Below are 24072 nucleotides of genomic sequence, written 5' to 3'. Positions count from 1 at the left end.
ATCAACAGAGAAGCCCTTGCTCATTAGGAAGAGCTCGCACAAAAGGCTGGGAACTTTCGACTTGGCAACTCAAAGAACGTCCTTTTATCACAGCTTTTCCTGAGCTCTTTCCTAAGTTTTCTTTGAAACAGAAACTCCATCATGTTGACACCCATACTGACACCCATACCAGCAGAGCTGAAACAGGAATGTCACTGTATCCCCTTGTGCTGCTGGGAGCTGGGAAAGGAGCTGTAAATTGTGTTAGCTGATCATCCTCAGTTCTAGGGTCTCTCTGGACCATGATTCCCCATTTTTTTCTTTCATCTTCCCTCCCTAACTTCTTTCCATCTTTCCCAGCAGCACTGCTTCTCCATTGTAGTTCCCCTAAGACGAGCAAGTTGCCTCCAATCCTGTGTTCGATCTCAATCTTTCTAATCCCCTACCGGTCTGATCCCAGGACTTGTCCTACACCAGCAAGATAGTAGGCAGCAGTACAAGTGCAATATGAATTTACTGCATACTGGCAGCTCTGCAACAGCTCTCCAAGTGAATATCCTTTGGGTTACATCTGCTAAGACTTTGCATCTCAGTCTGAAGTGGCTGGTGTCTTTCACTGGATGGAAAAGCATTCAGAGATTCTCAAGATGGGATCCTGCCCTGAAATACACCCTGGATGGCCTCTTTCCTTTTTGATAAGAGGATGTATAGGTAGATGAGTTGCAGCAAAATACAGTTAACCTTTGTGAACTCCCTCAGCAATATGCAATGTAAATAACCTCATCTGAAAGTGGAATAAACTATCTTGCACTTAGCCTGAATATTTAAGGGAATAGCTATAGTGGTGTTAATTCACCACTGCTCATTCCCTCAGTGGACTGATACTGCTTCCTTGTCTTTCTGATCAATCCTGGTTCCTACTTTCAGCCTGTTGCTTTTAATCAAAAAGAAAGAGAAAAAAAAAAAAAAAAAAAAAAAAGGCACAGAAAACATCCAGCATGGAAAATTTCAGTCTACATAACTCTGGCAAAATCTTAATCTTATAATGTGCAATATTAGGCAACCTTAATAATGGATGGTGCTACCCAGCCCACTAATAGCAGCAACCCTTACTCAGAAGGTTTGGCTTTGGGAGGAGCATGTCTTTATTATTTATTGTGTGTTACAGGGCCAGTTCTGTCCTGACTTCTGATGTTTTAGGACCTTGACCAGTGAGTATTCTCACTGAATTCAGAAGGCTTGACTGCAAAATTCAAAGAGGATGCTATCTTTGAGGGTTAAATGGGAATCAAAACACAAGCACCTTCTTTTTCAGAGATTTTTTTTCAGCCTAAATAGATAAACATAAACCAGCAGAATATGAGGAAAAAGAAGAGAGACTTCATAAGATTTTTGCAACGTTTTGTATAATTTTATGATCTGTAATAATTAAGCATCTCTATCTGCTTATCAGGGACTAATATTACCTTACTTTCCCTGAATTCCATTTAGTTCTCACACTATGCATATTCCACATGAGCGCTCTCTTCTCTCAAAATTTCTGGCACAAATATGAGCCTCTTTGGTAAGGACTCATAGCGTTATGAATGTCTGGACAGCCTGAGTAATGCAAGGCCATTTGGGGCCGAACCATTGACCACAGCTTTAACTTGCCAGGAAGGATAAAACACAAAATGTAAATTAGGTACTAATAACCCATTTTCCTTCTAAATCCTTGCTACAGATATGCAGCACGAAGAACAGATTATGTTTTGAGAGAGATTTTGGAATCATTTGCAGTTAAAAATATTGCATGGGACCTTGTGTTGTGGCCTCAGAAAAGACTGAATTGTGAGTTGTTACTGCTGCCCTTGAACCCACTTCAGTCAATGGAAAGTTTCATTGGCACCTGGATTTGTTGCTTTGGGTAGCTGCCTAGCTACCAGCAAAACCCAGCACATAATACTGTCATCAGGGAAAGAGGAATGTGCAGTCCAGCAAGCAGGACATGCATGGAAAAGTACATTTCTCCCAGCATGTTTTGCAATCTCCATGCTATTCCCTCCCCATCGTCCTTTCCACTGATCTCATCCGTGGAGATGAAGTCAAGAAGAAAATGTAGGAAGTAGCACTTGCAGGGCAAGATCATTCTACTGCCTCTTGCGTGACCAACGTCAACCTTAACGTAGCTTTGACCCTCTTAATGGGGCCATCCCCCTGCGAAAAACCAGACGTTCAGCTCTACCGTTTGTCAGTCAAGGGATCCGAAGGCAACTTGGCGTTGGTTGGGTGTGTTTAGTTCACACAGTGAATTTGCTATTAAAGCTATGGTGTTGCATTCAGCTAGTAACTGTTGGGAAAGAGAGCTATATGTTATGCAAGCTACAACACAATATTTCTGTTGTGTTGTTTTCAGAATACATATAAAGACATGTTCTTCATGTGTGAACTCCAGCCTCCAATTACATTATGTAAGAAGGCTCGAGTCTTCAGTTCCCCCCTTAGAAACTATTGTTCTTGTTCTGTTCGCTGCAACCCAACTATGAGGAAATGAGGAGTTTTTCCTCTTCTCAGCTGGGCCCAGGACTATCTAAAAATATAACCTGTGGAACTAGCTTCTGGAATTAATTATGTTCCAGGTAAAAATAAACCTGAAATATAAAATGGCACACCCAGGTACTTGGTCTTAATGAGATTTATAACTGCTTTTCCACCCCATGGCACACATCTCTTTGATGTGAAACCCGGAATCTTGCCACCTTTCAATAGGTCAGTATGCCTGACACGGCCAATTCAAGCCACTGTTCGACAGCTCAATAATTTCTATCATTCTTTGCACTTAGAAAAAAAGATAATCCAATCAATAGTTTTAAAAATGAAATAAATACCTGGGTTTGGCCTGCACAGAGGAAAAAAGTGTTAGCAAAGCAGACTCTGTGGAGGAAGAACTTTGTAATTCATCAAGGTATGGTTTGGGTTATCTATCGGCCTTAAGTGGGAAGCTCCAGTGGGAATACTCAAGCACTCCTACATATGCATTTTAATATTGAAAGCAGTGTGGGTACAGCATACCAGGTACCCCACTCAGCCTCTTCACAATGGGAAATCCGTGGCTACGTCGCTGATATGAGCCTTTAAGAGAAGATAGGAGTAGATCTCTGCTCCATCCTTGCAGAATTGCCTTGCTGGAATAGAGATCTCCCTGACAAATCTCCCAAAGGAGCAAAGCAGGGAAAGTGAAGTCCTGCCTCCTCGTTCACTCTTCCTGTTATTAATTTGTAACATTGTTACTAATAAAGATTATTTTACTAATGCTAATGCCTAATCATGGCACAGGACCAAGATCATATGGAGGGGAGCACGGTGCTAGGCACTGAATAAACACAGAAAAAACAAGGCAATCCTGCCCCGGTGAGTGGAAAGGTTTAGAGAATATGAATAAATATTCATTGCTCTGGATGCCTGTCGAAAACACCTTCCAAGTCTTTTCAGGTTCAACCACTACTATTGATGTAGCAAAAGGGAATCATGATCTATTCGGGTAAAGGAGGAGAATCCCTAAAAACACACATTCTGGCAAAACAGAAACAGATTAAACAAGCCTCTTGAAGAAATACGTATTTGAGAAACCACCCTGATTTAAAAGATCTGTTTTTTATCCTTCACCCATTACGTGGACCTGTGGTACAGCAGCATGCTGGAGATACATCATGTGATAATTCAGGGACACTAAAGCTGTAGAAAAATCAACGATACTGCAAGAATAAGCAAATAAACCTTGAGATTACAGAGAAAAAAAAGAAAAAAATAATCCACAAGGTCTGGTCTGGTGCATGCTATCATTATCAGCGTGAATCATGACTTCATGGTCCTCAGAGGAGAGCTGATGTGCCTGCCCATAAAGCAGGTTTAAGGGGCATATTCATTACTGGCAAAGGACAAGCACCACAGTTTGCTCTCATATAATGATCCAACAGTGGCATTTAAGTGAGCAGAATATAAACACCCAGGCTGGAATTTGGCCAGGACACCACATTTAACATCCTACTCTTCGTAAGAAATGCCGAATAGGCTACAATGTCCAAGCAGAGCAGCCACAAGCTTAATTAAAAGATCTCATCTGATAGTCCCCCACACAACAAACTACGTAGACCAGAATTTACAGTTCTGGGCAACATCAAGTGTTGAGTTGACCGTGGCTGCAACTGCCAAATGTGGTATACCACTTGGAGAACATTTGTTGTGGATGAAAGCAAGTGTATTTTGCCTTGGAGGGTCCCAGGTATGTCCCACAGGAAAAAAAAAAAACCTGTCTGCAAAAGGCCTCTCTTCCTCCTTGTTCTGTTGGCCAGCTTCCCTCATGTGCACCATCGTGCTCTCAAATGAACTCACTCATAATGTGACGACAGCCTCCCCATTTTTGGGATACCAGACTTTAAATGAAAGGAAATTAGGGTGTTTGGAAGGTTGTCACCTTATCCTCTGCCAAAGACCAGGAGAATTTTCTTTCCTTTTTTTTAGGAGCAGCCAAACCACTTTTGAATCACATAGTCAACATGGTGAGTATGGCTGACTTGCCTCATTTTCCCCAGGATCAATCTACACAGTTCAATGAAAACAGTTTGTGCAAATACAGGCAGCAGGTCAGCAAAGATATGACAGAAGGAAGACATAAAATTTCTAGCACACTTCAGAAAACTGGGTTTGGTTACTCTCATCAATCAAGACTGATTAGATCAGTAAGGGAGGCAAGACCTGGCTCTAGTATGAATTAATCTGCCTGTGTCTCTCACAAATGGTATTTTCACTGCAGACCCAAGACAGTATTCTCTTTGCCTTAGGTGCCTGTGTTGACACAGTCTGATTTCATCCATTCTGTCACCTGGTCCTACCCTCGGCACAACCTCACAGAAGGTACTGCAATACTCACATTGCTCTGTTCAGATAATTCCCCTCTGCATCCATCATTGTGAAAAGTTTTACAAATATTGCAAGATGCTCCAAGAATTCATACAATGTCCATTGATTTCATTGGGAACTGTGATACTGTGGAGTTCTCCAGATCAGACAATTCACCTAATTCAAATAGTTTGCTTCTCTTTTTTTCACAATTCAGCATTCTTGTGTGGCATTTAAACTTGTGTGCTTTCTCAGTTTCTTATCAGATTTTCCTGTATTGTTCACTCCAGCCTTCACATAATTTTCTGATTAAATAACTGAAATCACCTGAAATAGAACATGTCTTTCAGCCTGTACTCAGAGGGGCCACGGCCTTGCTTACTAAGCTTTAAATTTCCCTTGTAGATATCCACATTTCAGTTGGAAAATATTTGGGTTCCTCAAATCAAGGGAAGGTAAGAATTCACTGATTAACAAACTCTGAGTTTGTTACTGCACACAGCTACGACAGAGACCACTTTTTACTTCTCGTATGCGGTATCACATCATAGCTGCACAGCTCTACATCAGCCCAGCTATATTGAAGGCGCTGACTTCATTTTTGGATGCCACGATTCTTGGTGTCTATGAGTAGTTGGCCGCTGAGTTCTGGGTAAGAGGAGTGGTTTCAAAGACCTACAGTAAAGTCATTAATAATAAGAAATGCCTGAAATGAAGCCTTAAAATAGCCTTTCTCCAAAATTAATAGGGGCATAAGTTTTACTTGCTCCAAATTAGAGCCCAGGAGGTCCAAGTAAGATCTTCTTTGTAAGCACTCTATTTAAGTAGAATAGATCAACACCATGAAATGACAGTGCATGTACACTTTGAGAAGGCAAATGGTGGCATTAATGTTTTACTACTTATCTCAGCCTCATGCTGCCTGAGAGATTACAGTTTTTGTATGCACTTTCCATTGCCTTGAATTAGAGCATGATCTTTTACCATGACCATAGACAGCTCTGTCATTCTCAGACTCTTTAACCCCAGTCTGTTTGATTCTGGGTCTGAATATGACCCAGAGGACACATTCCTTGTGTTGACTGATCACCTCCCCCAGGCCACGGATAACTGTTTGTGCACAGCAGCTCTTTCGGATAGGCCAGCTATATTTATTACAGCACATTGACCACATGGCCTTCCCCTTCTTCAGTGACAGAAGCTGCAGAGCAGTGTCAAGCACCGATTCTCTGACCCCAGGGACTTCCATCCACGTCATTCCTAGCTCTATCTCACGTTTAGAGCTTTGATGGGAAAGAAGGTTCATCACATCTAGACAGCACTGGATATGCTCTAGGGCAGCTGAGTGACAGGCCAGTCTAACATGATTCGGGAACATAACTGGAGCTTATAAGCTTGGGGTGAGAAATAAAACCGATTTACTTAAACGTAATGAAAAAGCCAGCATTTATGAGAGGTCAAATTGAAGGGGGCCGTTTTGTCACCCAGGTTCAGGGCTGGGTTGGATTTGCCAAGTGGTTTTCTCTTTATGACTGATGAGAAAACTGCGGGCTTGACATTTGATTATGGACCTCTCTACGGTGATTCATGCCTCTGCCGCCTTCCCGCACACCGTCTCCCCTTTCGAATGACTGAGAGCAGCACGACGCTTTTCAATGAATTTCTCTTTTCAATGGATTTTCCCGGGTGCCCTGTTTGAGACGTGCGCCGCTGAGTCCCCGTGACTGTCATTAGCTAGCAGTTGAGTTCCAGCTCGAGTGGAAAACACCGAGCTGTAACAACCTAAATACCAGACATCTGCTGTCTCTGTGCCCCAGGCCATGTCACTTGCAATCACTCCAAGAGCTCAGTATCAGCTCAGCCGTGCGGGCTGGAGAGCAGCCGGAGCTGCAAACACTCCTGGTGGAAGGGTTGTCTCCTTTGGAATGCAATTCCCCACTTCAGCTCTAACAGCCTGGATTTCATGACCTCCAGGTCATCCTGTAGGGTCCGTCTGCTTTCCCAGGGTCTGAAGGGGGAGGAGAAATTTGGGAAATTATAAGGATACTATAGGAAATGCTTAGACGTAGCACGGCAGGAAGAGGTTGTGCCTTGAGACGTTGACTCAGTGGGTAGAAATTGTACTGATACTGAGTAAATCTGCCCAGAAAGCAGAATGGGGAACTGTTACTGAGCTGAAGAAACGCTTATTGACTCTGTGGGACAGAAGATAGAGGATTTTTATAACCTGATAAGTAAAATTGGTCTGATGAAGGTTTTAAAATCTGTAAATAAAAAAAGAGAACTAGCAGGAAACATAGATCTTACAGTCGTAAAAGGGGGGGCGGCGGGGGCAGAGATAAAAAATTCCATTAGGAGATTGTTCCAAGAGCCCACTTAAAATATTTAACACTGATCCCTTTGCCTTCTAGCTCCTTAAAAGAAATCGCCTCTTACATCATGCCATTCAAAATGAATTACGCTTTCCATTTTCCTTGTTTCCTGCTATATTCGTATCAAACTATTACACTGTATGCAGGAAAGAATCCAGCAAAAGCAACTCATCTTGCTGTATGCTAGGAATGGTTTTCTTCAGATGGCTTTTATGCTGAAGACAAAGGTCAGCAATTTACCCCAAGCAAAGCACTGGAATTTAATCTTTCCTCTGCTTGTGAGCAGCACGCTTCCAGGGCCTTCACAGTGTTCTTCAATTACATTCCTACTGGAAAGTAGGGCTTTAAAAAACCCTCTATAAAGGCTGTTCAGTTTTTTCCTGAGAGGCTTGAAGCTGTGAATACTGTATTAGGGAGCTGCCAAGTTATCTGCAGAGGTCCTCTACCATTCTACCTCTTCCAGTGACGCTTGTTTAATTAATGCATTCCACAAGCTGTAGGACTCCTCGCAGCTGAGGATTTCTTCTGCTTCAACACACAACCGTGCTGGAGGATGAGGGCACGGACAGTTCATGTCAAATCTTGCAGCCCCCTGACCAGCTTTGCCTTGCACACAGACTGCGTAGCCTGGAAATGCGTCTCAGAGCATTACGTGAAAACAACAAACGGTGCTTTGAAATTGGGAAGGAAGGGGAAGACAGCTGGAAATGTGCATTATTTAAAATGCTGTAGGATGAGAAACAGATGCTGGCATGGCATTTGTGGAGTTGCAAGTTACACAGCTTATGCTGGCAGTTGGCAAGTTACACAGCTTACGCTGGCAGTTGGCAAGCTAAACTGGTATCAAACCCACAGCTATGCAAAACCCACCACCACAACTGGCATCCAGGCTGGCAGAGCCAGCCAACAGCGAGCAATCATGGGCGCTGAAATATTCTCTCTCTTGCCGTTGTACCTCCACCCTGGAAGGGACCAGAGCAGAGAGAGGGAAACCAGACTGCACCTGTCTGGGAGATAAACACAGCATTGCCCTTTCAAGGGCTATCTGTGCATTACCTGTCATCAGGACTTAAATTCACTTAAAGGAAGGGAAAAGAGGGAGGAAGAAAAGCAAAGGGGTGTATGTGCTCTCTAATTCAAGTCTTGACGACCCATATCTTACCGGCAGAGCCTCCGAATGAACTCCCAGGGCCTTTCTCCGCTCTGAGGCAGTCGAAGGAAAGGGTTTCTGATCCCTCCCCAATGCATGTTGTAAGTGGGTGAGTTGGCAGCAAGAAGAGAGTCCCTTCCTTATTGCTGCCTACCAAAAAGGGAAACCCTGGAAAACTGCCAGATCTAGGGACTTGTTAGGGAAATACTCGTTTGCTGATGGGTGGAAAAAAACCCAGATGAGGCAGAATTCCACATAATTCTGCCAGCTAAAACATTGTTTTGATTTGCATCAGTAGAAGGAAGCTATCAGCTAATTTACACAAAGGATAAAGGCTTTTTGGGAGACATGATTTAGCATCATCACTCCCCAGCAACTAGTGAGAAAGAAGGCTAAAATCACTGGGGCTTAGGAAAAAGCCCATAATCTCTCCTTGGGGATGGAGAAAGACAAGTTTTCAATAGGTTTCATATCCTACGAGGAAAGAGAAAATAAAGGAATATCCTACCTACGCTATGAGTTACAGTGAGCACTTAGGGAGCTCTTTATAGATGTCGAGCAGTCTATAGGTACTTACTAGTGATTGACTGTGGGTGATGGTTACTTTCCATGTCGTTCAACGGTGCTATTGAGAATAATATCCTATTCCTTTTTTTGAACCAGGATGGCAGGTCTCCATCAGAGCTCCTTTAGGATTTGGAACAGAGGCCAGTGCCAGAAAACTTGCGAAAACCACAGGGCTACAGGGTGGATCTATGTCTTCCCTCTCTCTGTGCTGGCCCTGTTGTAATCCCGGTCTGCGCTAATGCACGAAGCCCATTGCAGCACGCAGTGGGAGTAACCACAACCTTGTGTGACCTTTGCGTTGGCAGCTCCTCTGCAGAGTTTGAAACTTTGCATTGCCGCCTTCCACTCCTTAAGATCTTACCTAAACAAGGTGATTTTTAACTCATAAGAAAGGCTCTGGCCCCTGAGGAGACTTTGAAGTAGATTCTAAAATAGACATTAGTCCTAGTCACAGGACTAGGGGTTGTCCATGGCAAAGAAAAGGGAGAAAAGGCTGTAATTCTCCCTCGCAGCTCTGACCACTGATGCACAGTCACAGTGGCACAGACAATGCTGGCATCGACAATATTTTTAGAAGGGTTTTGGTGTTGTTTTTTTTCCATAGAAGATAATGAGGTTATGGTGCCCAGGGACACCCACAGTCTCCTGGGCAGGGATGAAAGCAGTCTCAGAAGGGAAGAGTCGCTACCTTGGAGGAAGAAAGCCTCCGTGGAGCTAAGGACAGTCATGAGGTCCATTCCCAACACAAGGGCTGCTCAATAGCTGCTCTTTTCATGCTGGCTTTCTTCTCCTCTCCCAAGCAGTACAAGCCTTGGGAATACTCCCACTGACTATGCAATGGGGACATACTCTTATTTACCTACAGTTGTCACCCCCAGCCCACCCGCTCTCCTGTCTTCCATTCTCCATCCTCCTTGGGCAAAGACCTGGGGCACACAGGGGCCTCCAGGAGCCAAGAGTGCTGGCCCGTGCCCACCCCAGGGACAGGCTAGCTCCCCTCCATGTGGGACCCAACCTGTCACCAGCACGGAGGTCTTTCCTAAAGATATCCCACCTAGTTGCTCATGCTCAGGCTTAGCAGGTCCAGCCAAAGAGATCTGGAAAGGATCTTGCTTGAAGTGGCATGGCTACCGGTTGGCTTTGGCTGTTGGAGAGCTGATCAGCATGAATACGTCATACTTTGCTACATTAAATCAAATATTCCATGCTATTCCCTACCATAGGTTTCTCTCTTTTGTGTTTTAGAGTCAGTGTTGTACCTTCACAGGGTGTCCTTACTTCTAAGACCTCACTTAGGCCTCAGTGTGTTGAAGTCGCCGCTCATGAGACAAACCATACCTATGCCAAAAGGTCAAATGCGATGAAAGAGCTACTCAGGGGCTGAATATTGTTTGTTTGGACCGATCAGAATATTTCTGAAGTGACTTACACCAGATTCTTCCTGTGCTCAAAACCATTTTCTCCATAAGCCATGTTTACAAATGCCAAAAATATTTTGAACCAGGAGTTATGAAAGCCTGAAAGCACTTACTTATAGAGGGCTGTTTCAACACTGCAAATACTTATGCGCAGTTGAGTCAGGTCCTGCTGCTCATGAGAACAGCCTTCACCAATCTGTCAACACTGCCTTGTCCTAACTTGTCCAAGCGAGAGCTTAGAAAATCAATGTGATGTGAAGAGACCCTCAAGGTGCCACTGTGCAAATATAATGCTGGTGCAGAGCGGGAGGATGGTGAATCTGGCAGGTACAAATAAGTTTTTAACTATTTGTAGAGATAATATTTTTGTGGGTCATTTAATACCATAGAAAATTCCCATCTTTTGGAATTAATCAATTATTTTTCTGGAAGGGTAAAAACCTTCACATTTTTCTTAATACACTAAATTTAAGTGTGACCTGAGTGTATTGGTCCATCACATATTTGTTAAGGTTTGTAAGAGTTCAGACTTTTTGTTGAGCCATTTTTGCACTGAACTTTACCAGTTCCAGGACAACAGGGAGTTCTTCAACAAAATCAAATACCAGTCTACCTTCCTCCCCAAACTCGGGAGATTTTTCATAGTTTGCATTATACCATCCTGCTGTGTAATTTTGTTTCCCTTCCCTACATTAGACTTTCACTCATCCTTTCCATTACTTCAGCTAAGAGACAGCAGTTTAGGGTAGAGAATATTTTATTTTTCTTGTCTTAGAATTCCCTGGCAATGGCTTAGCATGGTAAAAATGTGATTAATAGGTAAATAAAAGTACTGGCATAACCAGAAACTCTATGCAGAAATGGTCTCATAACTCCCGCTTTGACCCTGCCAAGTGGGGGTTCTCTTTTAATATCAGTATTTAGCAGAATTCATGGCCATGCCAAAATTTCTGATCTACAGAGCACGGAGAAATGGTTCCAATTATCACCTCCAAAGTGTTTTCAAAGCAGCATATAGTGATTACCTGAAAAATAAATGGAATCTCTCAATGACTTCAGGGATTCAGCCAAACCACCAAAAAATCAGGCTTTTAACATTCCCCACGTGAATTCCCCCGCACTATGTCTTAAAACCAGAATTAAAAGTTATGTGTGGGATTATCCTAAAAACTCTCAACCTCTCTTTTCCTTGAAAGCCAGAAATCAGTAGCACTAGGATAATAATGGGCCAGATTTGCACTAAGGCACTTTATCTGGGGTCTTGCCTCAGACATGGATTTACAAGGAGTACCAATCCCAACCCTGTTAACCCATAAAATGATTTGCAGTGCCTTATATTATATTTAAAACTGAGATATTGTATTTATATTCAATTTATTGTCCATTTGCACTGTCGGGAAAAGATAACTAAACCAGTGGAACTGAAGTGCACAGATCAAGGACCTTCACGACGAAGGAAGAAGTACACCTTGTGCTGCAGAAGTACACTTTGTGACAAAGAGCGCTTCAGTAAAAGAGTGCTACAAAGACAGAAATAAAATTGAAAAAGTAAGTACAAGATTGCTTTTATATTTTGAAGATATTCAAAATAGTGCATATATATATATACATATAAAAAGTGAGTTTTGCTTCACTCAAAGTATTTTATGGACTTTGGGTGACTTTCGTATAAATTAAGACTACCACTTATTTTCTGTTTTTAAGTAAAGAATAGGATGTTTCTTTTTCTCCTGCCCCTCTTCGAAAAAGAAGTGCATGGAAGGAGGAAATAAAAGAGAAAAACGTTTGGTTTCGGAATAATAACTCCACTTTGCTACTACACACATTTCATTCAGAAAGCTGCTTTTTGTTACAAAATGTTTCGGCCAAGGGCTCAGTCTCTGATGTTCACCTACGCTGACCTGCAGCATTTCAGCGTGCCATACTTCTGGCATGACTGTTCCTAGCAAAGCCTAAAACGAAGCCCAGCCACGATCCTAGAGGCCTCCGTAATAACTGGCAGAAGCCAAGTCAAAATAACGCTTCCTCTACCAACTACTCCAAATGAGTTATTTTCTTCGAGAAGCATTAACTTAGGTTAATCCCATCCCTCCCTAAAAGCCTGAACGTGCCCCCAGACGTGAGGATTTCAGGCTGCTCATCCCATGAGCGCACTTCACAGCATCCCTATGATGTAGGTCTGATAGGTCTTTTCTCTCCCTTTTCCCTCCCCACATTCCCCTCTTTTGAGGGCTCCTGTACAATTTAATTTAAGGGAAACTTTCTCGCTGACTGCAGCAGAGCTGAACGGAGTCAACCAAACCAGAGGCTTGCTTTGCCCTGCCACCTTCTTCTCATCGCTACCAGTAGCAAAGTTACAAGTGAGTTCAGCAGGGAGAAGAGTAAGTTTTTTATCACAAATGTAGCCCTACCTCTCATTCCCCATATCCAGCAAACGCTAAATTGCTTTTAAAATAAATTTCCTTAACAACCAAGTACTACTATTTAACAGGACCCGTGAGCACTTCTTTAGCATTTTACAATTCCAAATCACTGCATAAGTATTAATTAGCCTTAATGACTCATATTACCTAATAAGAGAATGAAAAACCCTGCAGCTCACAATATCCACTTCTATTTTCGGTGAGAGATGAAATGGATCTTTTAAAAGGGTATATTCTCTTCTAATTCCTTTTCTGCATATCCCTGTAATAACTTCTGGAAATAATTCAAAGTGCGTCGTGGCATTTTTTTTTTCTTCTTCATTTGCAAAGACTAATTTATTGCAGCAAATACAGTCTTTGCCACAAAATAAAAATACAGAGGTTTAGTGATAATATTTGTTCCTTCGGAGGCTTTCTGTTGAATGACGACTGGTGTGGACTCACTGTTTGGTAAGGAGATGTGGATGTGCTGCCTGTTCTTTATGGAGAATAGCAACATCTTTCTTGGTTTCTTTCTGGGTTGCCACTGCCAAGGTAATACTTAATGGATTAAGTCTTGTGAAATGAATTCTGTAAATAGAATGTGGGCTGAGATCATTTCAACTCATTTCCCCTGCGTCCCCTTCCCGTCCTGGAAGCTGTCAAGTACAAGCAGCCTGCAAGCAGCCTGTTCTCCCAGTGTTAGTCTTGAGTCTCACTAGATGCATAAAACAGCTTGTTTTTCACATACTTTCTGTGATGGCATTAAAAAAAATATTGCAAGAAAAAAACAACCCTTCTCAATTCCAGCTATCGCTTATAAACTGGATACAGCTAATCTTGCAAGGGCACCAAACGTTGCTCTGTTTATCCGTCATTAGAGCACTAGAAACCTATGTTTATGATAGAATTATAGTTGAATCTGAAGGCTTTTAAAGAAAGGAGCTGAACCAACTGTGGGTTTGTAAACAAACAGTATGGTTTTGACGTCAGCCGTATCATTTCATGTGCTGGAACAGTTTCTATCATGTGGCCAGTTCCTGCCCCTGAAGAGTATCTAATTTAATTTAGATGTATTCATGATATGGGACAGCACGTCAAATCCATGAAACTACAGGGTACTGCTGAAGGCAAGATCTGTGCTGGAAAGATTGCATAAGCTGTACTTCGAGGGAGCAACAGAGACCTGGTGGCTCAAGGAAGAGAGGGGAAAGTTGTGCTTACTGTAGAAAAAAAGAAAAAAGAAAGTGAGGAGGAAGGGAAGTGTACAGAATGGGGACCGTCAAGGGGAAGGACTTTGCTTCTTCTTTAGAAATAAATCAGTTCGAGGGTTTTTTTCTGCGTTAATGGTATCCAAAAAAACCTGCATAACTTTTTCCAGAGCAATAAATCCTACCCGCAGCTTTCGGCCGTTCTTCCAATTTTGCTTTCAGTCCTTCTTGGGTTCCCCTCTCTCTGTGCTCTTTCTGTACTCGCCCCGCAGACAACCACCACGGAGGACAACTCACTTGGGTGATGCAAGAACACCAGCAAGATATCACTCTGCTGCTGCTGATAGTGACTGAAATATATCTTATACTGCTGTTATCTAAGGGCACCGATGTGGGAAAATTTATTTTCATACAGAGCACAATTCTGATTGCTGACACTCCCCCCATCTGGTGTCGACTGAATTTAAAGGGACTCCATGTGTGGATAAAAAATTATTTGTGAGCCTATGTGTTTATCAGCTTGGGCTTCAAATTATAGGAATGTCTCTGGAAACATATTTCAATGAACAGTACAACAATGATACAGTATGATGTCTTTTTTCTTTTTTCTTTTTTTTTTTGTTACTAGATAGTATTTTCTACTCCACCAACTTCAGTTCCCCAGGTCTGCAGAAAACCTAGTGCCTCCCAGAGATGTTGTAGAGCTCCATGCTGGGTACTTAGCTCTGGCTGCATGCACACACACAACACCAGCATCTTCCCAACACAGCTACCCATATGCTTACGCATTTGGAAAGAAAATAGGAGACAATTCCCCTTGCTGTTATTTCATGCCACAGAATCCTGACTACTTGTTGAAAAACTATTTCCAATTAAAATGTTAAGGTTTTTTTCCCCAGGAAAGCTGATGCTTTCTACAAAAAAAAAATAATAAAAAAAAATTCTCCAAAGCTCAAGCTTTAGTTTTAGCCAAAAAACATGAGACCAGCCTCAGGTGTAGTATTCAGGCCAACACTATAAGACAATCACAGAAGTTAGAACTAGTTGCGCTTGGTTATTTACAGTGGAAGGCAAGCTACGATTCTCTCCTTTGATCTATTTGTTGGCTTCAGGAATACATTTCTAAACCTTGCTTTTTAATCACTGTAAACATCAGAGCTGAAGAATTTGGTGGAGAGAAAATTGGCTACTTCTCTGTGGTTTTGATCAGACCGAGATTTTGATGCCTTCTCTTTCCCGGTTTCAGTGCCTGAGCTTTAGGAGTGACACCACCACGTAGTCTCAGATTCTGGGATGGGCACACGCACTGTATTTCTTTGCCTACATCTCCGTCCCCCAAGCAGATACACCCCCCCAGGTCTGACGCCGTCCCCAGCCGAAGAGGGACAAGGTGCCACACAGACCCATTATCCCGAGATGAACTGCGATATGCCGTGTTGTCACTCGATCTCTCAGCGCCAGCTTTCCCTGCGAGTAAACCTGGAAACTCACACTTTTCTTTACAAAGAGCCCTCACCCATGTGTTTATCATCAGCGCTGCCAAACCTCCGAAGCCAAGGAACCCAAGAACAGCTGGTGGGAATTCATGAAGGACGCCCCAGCACCGCGGAGCCGAGGTGCCCAAGCTACCTTTAAACGAGATAACCGGGGTATAGTAGCAGTCTTTCTGCCACAGGATGGAGCTCAGTGCAGGCTGCAAAGCATTTCTAGGAAGCTGGATAAATACTCAAGCATCTCACTGTCACTGATGTCCATACCGCTGCTGCTTGATTGCTATCAGCGCCCACGCTGGCGGCTTAAAAAACACTCGTTTAGGTAGGTCTGAATCCCATTGCAAAGCCTGCACCATCAATATGCCCCCAGGTAGAAAAATTCCAAAGTGACTGAAAAAAAACTCATGGAGGTGAAGGTCTTGATCGTGTCTGAAAAAGTACAGTACAAAAAAAGTGGGGCGAAAAAAGAGCCAGCTTTTGTAAAAAGTGAGCATGTGAACTCTGTGGTTTCGATTTGTCCCACTTACTCTGTTCACCATCTCTACAAAGTGTTTCTCACACAGAACTGTATTTTTAACAACACTGAAAAGAACCTGCCAGAATTGGAAGCTCAAGCTATTTTTACCCTGGATAAATGGGACGCAAATGTCACGTAAGAGGTTAAATGGCACAGGGAGGATTTTTTTTTTTCTCTTTTTAAACCAACCATGGCAAAACTAGTATTAACGGGCCTGATCTTTCTGACTGTGAAATCTCACTGAATATAAATATTTAACAAGAGAAATCATCAGAGTTCTACCTCAGTACGATGCACAATCAGAAACTGCTTTACTGAAGGAGTTAATGTTTCCTGCAATGACGCAACAAATCACTCTATGCAACAAACAGCAGACACATTCTGTGGCAGTTTCCCCACGAACTCCAATCTATGGGCAAAAAAAAAATCTTGATTTATTATATAGCATTTGGACAGTGGCGAAAGAAAATTTGCCAAAGATCAGAATAATCAACTCTTTCACCCAAGCAGTTTTTTTACGGAAGAAAAAAGCACAGAATGGGTCTGAGCAAAATAAATAAAAATTCCACACTTTTAACCAACAGAACCTTTTGCGTCATTCAGAAATATTTACAGACATCCAGAATCTTTTATCATCAAAAAGACATTCTGGCCTTTAAAATTACAACTTTTTCTTATATTTTTGTTTACTGATGGCCTTTAAACTAGTGGTTATCCATCCCTAACTTGTGGCATCTCTTCATGCCGTGTTCATCAAATGCAGGAATTTTTAAAGCTGCGCCTTGCTACTTTTTCCCTTCCCTTGAAACACCTCTCTTTTGCTAAGCTATCATCTGTGAATTTTAAAGACAGCAGAACGCCATCGACTAGCAGCATCCATCACATGAGTCATTGTCACTAGTGTCTCAAACACCGGTTTTCATCGATTGAAATGGCCGCTAATGCCAATATTAACCTGGAAAGGGCTAGCTGTTTTAATACAATTAAATACAGCTGGGAAGAGGGCTGCAAATAGAAACATACATTAGCCATTCATAGTATACAAGTATACATATACAAGCCTCTCTCAGAGCCCAGTAAAGGTATTAGCATAGCATCCCTGTTTCACTTGCCTATTTAATTAGCACACAATGAAGGCCACTGAATTTCCCTGCAAAAGGTGTTGCGTACTTTGGACAAAAAAGAAAGGAGAAAAGAAGTTGCTTTTAAGTGCAATCCAAAAAAATAGCTCCTTGGCTAAATGGCACTTTTAATAAAGATGTTTCCAGTGTTTGTTTATTTATCAAAAAGCAGTGTTTCTCTCGGGTGTTTTGATTTTTGTTTCTGTGCACAAGAAGGAGGGGAAAAAAGGGGTTACTAAGCAAGTCTTTCAGTAAGACACCAGATGATGGATAGTCAAACACAGAGTCTCCTGTAAACACAGAGGGAACCAAAAGGTATGAACTGACTCATAATTGTGTCAACACAGGTCGCAGACCCTTGGTTTATTCCAGCCTTCCTGTTTTTCACAGATTTCTTTTCACACTACACTATTTTTTTTAAGACACAGACTCTTTTCAGTACACCTTAGTGGGGTGCAAAAGCACACACGTTTTTACACCAAAATGTGGGCATCTACACACACGGGTAGGCTGTATTGCCACAATTACAACAGCAGCATTTTCTATCCGTGGCTTACGGCTGCATTAAACTAAGCCGTGCCTTTCGTCACAGCAGTCCATGCCCGCTCTAAATCAAAAGGTCCATCCCATCCCTGCCTCCAGCTTCTCCACGGAGGCTCTTGGGAAGCATCCAGAAAAGAGGAGTACAACAAAACCTCAACAGCTTAGTCCTCCAGTTGATGCAACCCTCTAAGACTCGGTGTGATTTATTTTTTTTAACATGTGGCAAAGTGGCAAGACTGTGTCTGACCAGAAGTACTGGGAGGCTGACACACAGCAAAGACGTCTGTGATGAGCAGAACCTACCAGTACTTGTCTTGATCTCTAAACACATTGAACTGAGGCTGTAGCCTTCTCCCTGTATAAAGTTGTTCTTCTCTGCTGGTTGCCTATTTCCATCGGGATTGAAGGAAAAAGCCTCTCTGGGGTCTCTATTTCATGATCAAATTTGATTAGCACTGACCGGTGGGCTAAGAAGTTGTTAGGGGAGGGACTGATGGGCAGACACACCGAGCAGTTGGATCCTCTGCAAGTCATAGAGCAGTTCAGCTGATGGTTCAAGAAAGGTGTTTCAGTACATTCCCCCCCCCCAAATCACCTGTGGAGACACCTTATTGCCTGAAATCCTGAGATCCTTTTAAAGGACTTGCAGAAAATAGCAAATGGGAATGCGTTAAAGCCAAGGGAGTTGTTCTCCCTCGGCAGGGACGGTAAAAGAAGCGGTGTAAGGCCAGACTGCAATGACTGGTAATTGTCCCTGGATGTCCATGAGCCACACAGAGCCCAGCGCAACGTGATCTGCACATGCGACAGATCCATCCCGAGCACCTCAGATCAACCACACGTGTGCAAACAACTTCATGCTACAGATCCTGAGAGTCTGGCTCATCCAAGACATGTCACGTCCCCTGTATGAGCAAGGAGAAGTTTATAAACAGCGGCTGTTTGTCTGGGATGTTTCAATCTTAGCTAGATTAACAGAAAAATGGCAGAGCCAGCAAGGACAGATGACCTTACGCAGGCTGAGCAGTGCCTCATTCCTTGTGTAATCACATCCAGCTCAGCGGGAAAGCTACTCAATAAAAATCAAAGTCACAGAACAAGGATTTGGACCTTATTCCCCATTGTGTAAAAGTCAGTTGCTAAAATTCCCAGTCGACAGGTAATCTTTGCGGTGAAGCCAAATCCACCAAGAGCATCACAAGGGCTCTTGCCCTGTTACTTCACTAATTCATTCACCAAAAAAAAATGCAAAACAAATTACATTTAGGACAAAGCTGACACCAAAAAAATGCCAGAAACGGCATTTCAGAAAGAGAAATCATTTAGCAGACTTATTTTTTAAAGACTACTCATTTTAGGATATTACACCTTTGTAAAGAGCAAGCATTTTATCTGGTGGGATCTTCCCCTGTAGGAACCATGGTTGACGGAACAGCGGAGAGAATTCCCTATGCAAATTACAATATATTAAGTCAGATTTGCTTCCAGCCGGTTCTATACCATCAGAAATTGTTCCAGGGTTTGTGTATTTGTGTACTGGCCATAAACTGCAAAAACCTACCCTCTTTTCCCCTGTCCCCCCCTCTTTTCTTTGCCTCCTTTTAGCTCTACAGCAGAACATGAGGGAAGCAAAGTTTATTGAAGGAGACCATGAAAAGAGTTTCAAAACATTCCACATATTTTCTCTGCATAAACATGCTGTGAATTTCGCATGTGAGTAGTGCCAGGGCACTGTCACTCAGACCCCAGGAGTTCACCCGAGTTAGACAAATTATGCTGCCCCTTATCTCTGTTACAGTTTCTTGCCTTTCATTCATTCACTGCCAGTGGCTGGATTTTATGGTAGTGTAGGGGAGAAAAGGAGCCTCAACTGCTGAAGTTAACCTCTTGTGGTGAGACCAGTAATACTGGGCTTTCCAGTAGAGAATGCACAAGGAGATGGCTGCTCGACTTGTTTGCCAAGGCAGCAGTCAAAAGAATGCTGAAATTTGGCAGGTATGAGCAGGAGAAATGCTGTGTTATGGAAATGGCCACTGCAAGCTCCCTTCCAAATCTATTTGGCCCACATCGATAAAACAAAGTAACATAAAAAAAAATTTGTACTTGTCCTATAAAAAACTAGATAAAGTAGTGTTGTGGTTGTGGTTTGAACAGAGGATGGTACTGCTGAGCAAACATTCCTGGCAGAGGGCAGTGGCTGTTGCTTCAAATATCGTATCCAGACTATAATTAATATTAACCTCCAACGACAGCAGCAATCTCTCTGCTTTCATCAAGTCTCATTTCCTCCCTGATAAAGACCTACTTATTACAAGGGAATGCAGGATGCGATGAGGGGATTCATTTCTGAAAATCCTTTTGCAGCCACGTTGGTCCTGGTAGGTACCGAGTCAAAGCACCTGTCCCATATGCCAGGTATTGTCCAACCGTGAAGTCCCTTTGGCTCCTAGAGCCTGTGCTTGCAAAGCAAAAGGCCTGGCTGCTGCCAGCCCCAAACCCTGCCTTGCAAGTCCATTATCCCAGTCTCTCCTGCCGGATCCACAGTTCCTTGTTAGGAACCAGAAAATGTTGATTTTGCACGGCAGCATCGTGGGAGATACGTGCATCGCATGCCCATCTCTAAACTGATTCCATTTAATGATGAGTACCTTTAATGCCGTTCTGCTGAACCAGTTTTGAGAGTATGTTTTATTTATGCAATACTTCCAAAGAAGGGAAAAGCTCTTACCTATCGTTCTTCGGATATCTTCACACTGGCTAATGTGAGGGAATTTCAAGATTTCCTTCCACTTTTTGCTTTTGCCTTTGCGTTTCCCTCCACCCCCTGCAGAGAAAGAAATAACAGGATTAGATTGCTTTGGGGGCACAGCCCCATCCAGAGTTTAGCAGCCCAGTCACAGTTCTTATGGATATCATTAATAATTAAAGCTGAGGCATTGTGGGTAGATGTACAGATCAAGTCTAAGCTTGTCTGCGCTGAAACAGACAGGGGAGGCAGCATCTGGCAGAAGATCAGCTCACTAAAAGTTGGGAGTTCACCAGGTGCAGTTCAGACAACAGTGCTGAGCTGAGCATCTCCAACATCATCTCTGCCCCAACCGACAGCCATGTCACACAAGTCAAATAATCTTGTAAAATAACAGCTCACATCTTTTCAACCTAGATCTCTCCCTTCTAGATTTGGGATGAGCCTTGATTCCATCCCAAAAGAAGTGCTGGACACTGAAGACCAAAATTTCATTCTTCTCATCCCCACGCACACACATTACATATACTGCCAACATGGCAGTACCGCTGATATTACACGCTCTTGTCACTACTGCTTCCACAGGAGAAAAAAGTGCGAGAAAATTAATAGAATATCTTCATGAGGAGAAAATCTCATTTTCGTTCTTCTTAATCCTTCTCACTCTTGCCCGAGATTTCTTGAACTGGCCTGTCCTCACGGTGAATGACCTAGCTGGCTTCCCCCAGCTCTGGCTGAACGAGGTCCAAGACTCTCAGCCTTCCATGCTGATCAATCTCCCTCATCAATGACCCTTCATAAATACCTTGCTGCAGGCATCCCTGGCATCTCCGTGCCACATCTGAGCTTGCAACGGGGATGCCTTCTGCACTGGGCTCTGACCAGTAAAGCTAGCGTTTCCAGCACACCTCGCTTTGCTCCTTGTTGGGATCACTAGACGACACACTGCCTACGGGGTTCGGCTCCCTCAGCCCAGGCAAGCCTAATGCAGGCTGATGTGCTGCATGTGCCCTTCCCAGTGTCTGCTAGATGGGCACTCAGATCTGAAGCAGCTCAGCCTAGGAGGACGTTTTTAGATTTTTTCTTGTCTCTTTTTTTTTTTTTTTTTTTTTTTACTGTCATTGGGCACTTTTTTACTCCAACCCTCACCTAGGTTTCTCTTTTATGCCCCCATGTTTTTTATGCTGCCATATCAGCACTGCTGCAGAGGGCAGGAGGTATGATGAGGTGCTGGGGCTTTCATTCCTGGCTCATTTGTGTCCCTGTCCTGCTCGGAGAGGCTGTACAGCCAACGGCGAAAGAGTATCCCTCCGGACATGGAAGCCCAGATGCAGACTGAGATTCTCTGAATCGCTGTATTTACTGCAATTCAGTCCCTGCACACAAAATCTGATTCACTTGAGTCTATTTTACATGCGCTGGCACGTCGAATGACTAATTCAGAGCTGAGTTAATTCTGTAGAGGGGCTGGTAGAGTCACAATTGCAGATTGAGGGTGTGCTGGGTACTACATGATATTGCAGGCTAAATTAGGAGAGCATTGCCTCAAAAGGTAGCGGACCGTTACAGAGAAAACAAGAGCCTTGCAAAAAATTGTGAAGTATTGCTCTCTGTGGGGTGTTTCTGATCACACCTTTGGCGCAGGAGTGCTGCTTCTGCATTTCACCTTTTATTCCTTTGCTTTTGGTGACCAATGGTTTTGTCATTGCAGAGCTGGCCTTGAATTATTTTAAACTCTTTATTGACACGAATTTATTGTATGTCTACATTATGCAATGTAGTGCAGAGATATCTGCACTAGCCATGAAGGAGCTAGCTTGTTTAGACTATTAGGAGTACAGCTATGCTACCCTTTCCAGGAATTAGTCTCCGGCAAAGCACAGAGAGCTGCGACTGCCTCCCCCCTATGCTGTATTATGCAATGCAGATGTACCCTTCGGGTCTATAATAAACTGTTCTTCAACCTCCCCTCTTCAGTGCATCCCAAACACTGCTGCTAAAGTAATTTCCTCTCCTGTCCCTCCAGCCACAGCATCGCAGGGGCTGTCTTGATCTCTTCTTGCAGCATATGACACTTGGTCTTGCACGCTGAAGGTCTTAGGTATGCTACAAGGCGCTGAGAAGCATTTTGTAGGCTGGGGTGGGCACTGTGATGGTCCATTCACCATCCCTCCTGCTCACCAGCGACTGCAGGGGTTGGATTCGGCAACCCAAAGGGTCCTCCACTGGCTTTCGTCTCCCTGAAAGCCCGCTCCTGCAATCCTGCCCAGCCGCTCCTGCTGGCCACGCTGCCACTTCTTAGTGCTCCTGACCTTACGCCTCGTCACACCGTACTTACGCTTCTCTGCCCCCTCCCTTCACACGCTCCTCTGGGGAATGATCCTGTGGGAATTCATGTTTCCTTCTCTTCACCAGTCATTCTCTTTGGCTGCATTTTCTTCCCTGAACTATTGCTTCATTTTTTTCATCACACTCATTTATCTCGTAAACTTTGAGTTCTGTGCCTTGGTGTTAAACCTCCGTGGGAATTAAATGAGTTAAGTATACATTTATTAGCACTGGGGGAGGGATAGGAAGGAAGGGGAGGGGAAGGAGGGAGGGGAACAGCTAGGCTGGTGTCACAGCAGAATGAGACCCACAGGGTTTGAATGTGGATTTCTGGATCCCTTCCTCCGGCTGCCAGCTCCCAGAGCAGCTCATCCCACCTCCACGTACAAACACGTGCCTCTCATTTCTGCCTGCTGCCTCTCCCGCTGCAGAGACCCACTCTGCTCTTACCACGGAATAGACGGAGCGGGGTGCTGGAAGGGGGCAGGCAGGAGCTCTCTGCTTAAGGTATGAGCAGGCACTGGAGGCAGCACAAGACGTATGCAGCTGCTTGGGCAGTGGTGCCTGCTAGAACAGTATTTCCAATCATTGCTGGACACAGGAGGCAGCGGGAGTAAGCCAGCTGAAAGCATCCTTGAGGCTACATCTGCTCAACACTGGTACATCTTCACCCATTGAAGGTCTACCCTTGAGGCCAAAGCACTGGAGATTTGAGAGCACACCTGCTTCTCCAGCCACCTTTACAGAAGTGCTCACAAAAAGGTTGTATCTTTAGCAGCATCGAGCCGTGCAAAGCATTGCAAAATAGCCCTTTCCTCTACATGACAGCTCTGAGATTTGTGCAGAGACGAAATGATTCTGCTAAGCTGGGCCAGAATGTTTTTAAAATCCATTCAATGTAAAATATATATTGATGTATTTACATTGGATGATGTATTTCTGACATTAAATTTCCATCAAAACTGGAGAGGGGCCCTGCAGTCCCCTGTTTCAACCGCAATCGATACAGCCAACGTGTTCTCTTCTCTTTTCGTGGCCATCCTCCAAAAATAAGCAGCCTTGCCTGATGAATCATTTGCTCTTAGCTGAGCGTGAAGTAGCGTTACTGTTTTGCCTGTGACGTCTTTATGTTAAAGATTCTGATCAAGTGCTTTAATCGACCTGACCTTTCCGCTCTCAGCTTTTCTTGTGGAGCCAGCAAACACTGCTGGCTCCAAACGTTAATTCTAGGGGGTTTGAAGGACATAATGCAGTGAGACAGCTGAGACAGGGTAAATTGTCTAGCAGAGTGAAAAGCTAAAAGGGGACGTTTCTCTGAATAGGTCACTTCCCTTTGCAGGTTGCAAA

General features: G+C 43.5%; 1 protein-coding gene across 1 annotated transcript in view; it reads right to left on the bottom strand.

The window, feature by feature from the left end:
• GRK5 (G protein-coupled receptor kinase 5) overlaps positions 1 to 24072 on the bottom strand; it is a 161175-nt gene that overhangs the window by 70323 nt on the left and 66780 nt on the right. Inside the window, exon 2 of the mRNA XM_049810454.1 lies at positions 20380 to 20475. Coding sequence (XP_049666411.1) covers positions 20380 to 20475 — 96 coding nt within the window. The remainder of the gene's footprint in view (positions 1 to 20379; positions 20476 to 24072) is intronic.

Source organism: Accipiter gentilis, chromosome 9 (genome assembly GCF_929443795.1).
Source record: "Accipiter gentilis chromosome 9, bAccGen1.1, whole genome shotgun sequence".
Classification (NCBI taxonomy): Eukaryota; Metazoa; Chordata; class Aves; order Accipitriformes; family Accipitridae; genus Astur; species Astur gentilis.
The sequence above is the reverse complement of the archived record's forward strand: the minus strand, read 5'-3'. Positions and strand labels throughout refer to the sequence as shown.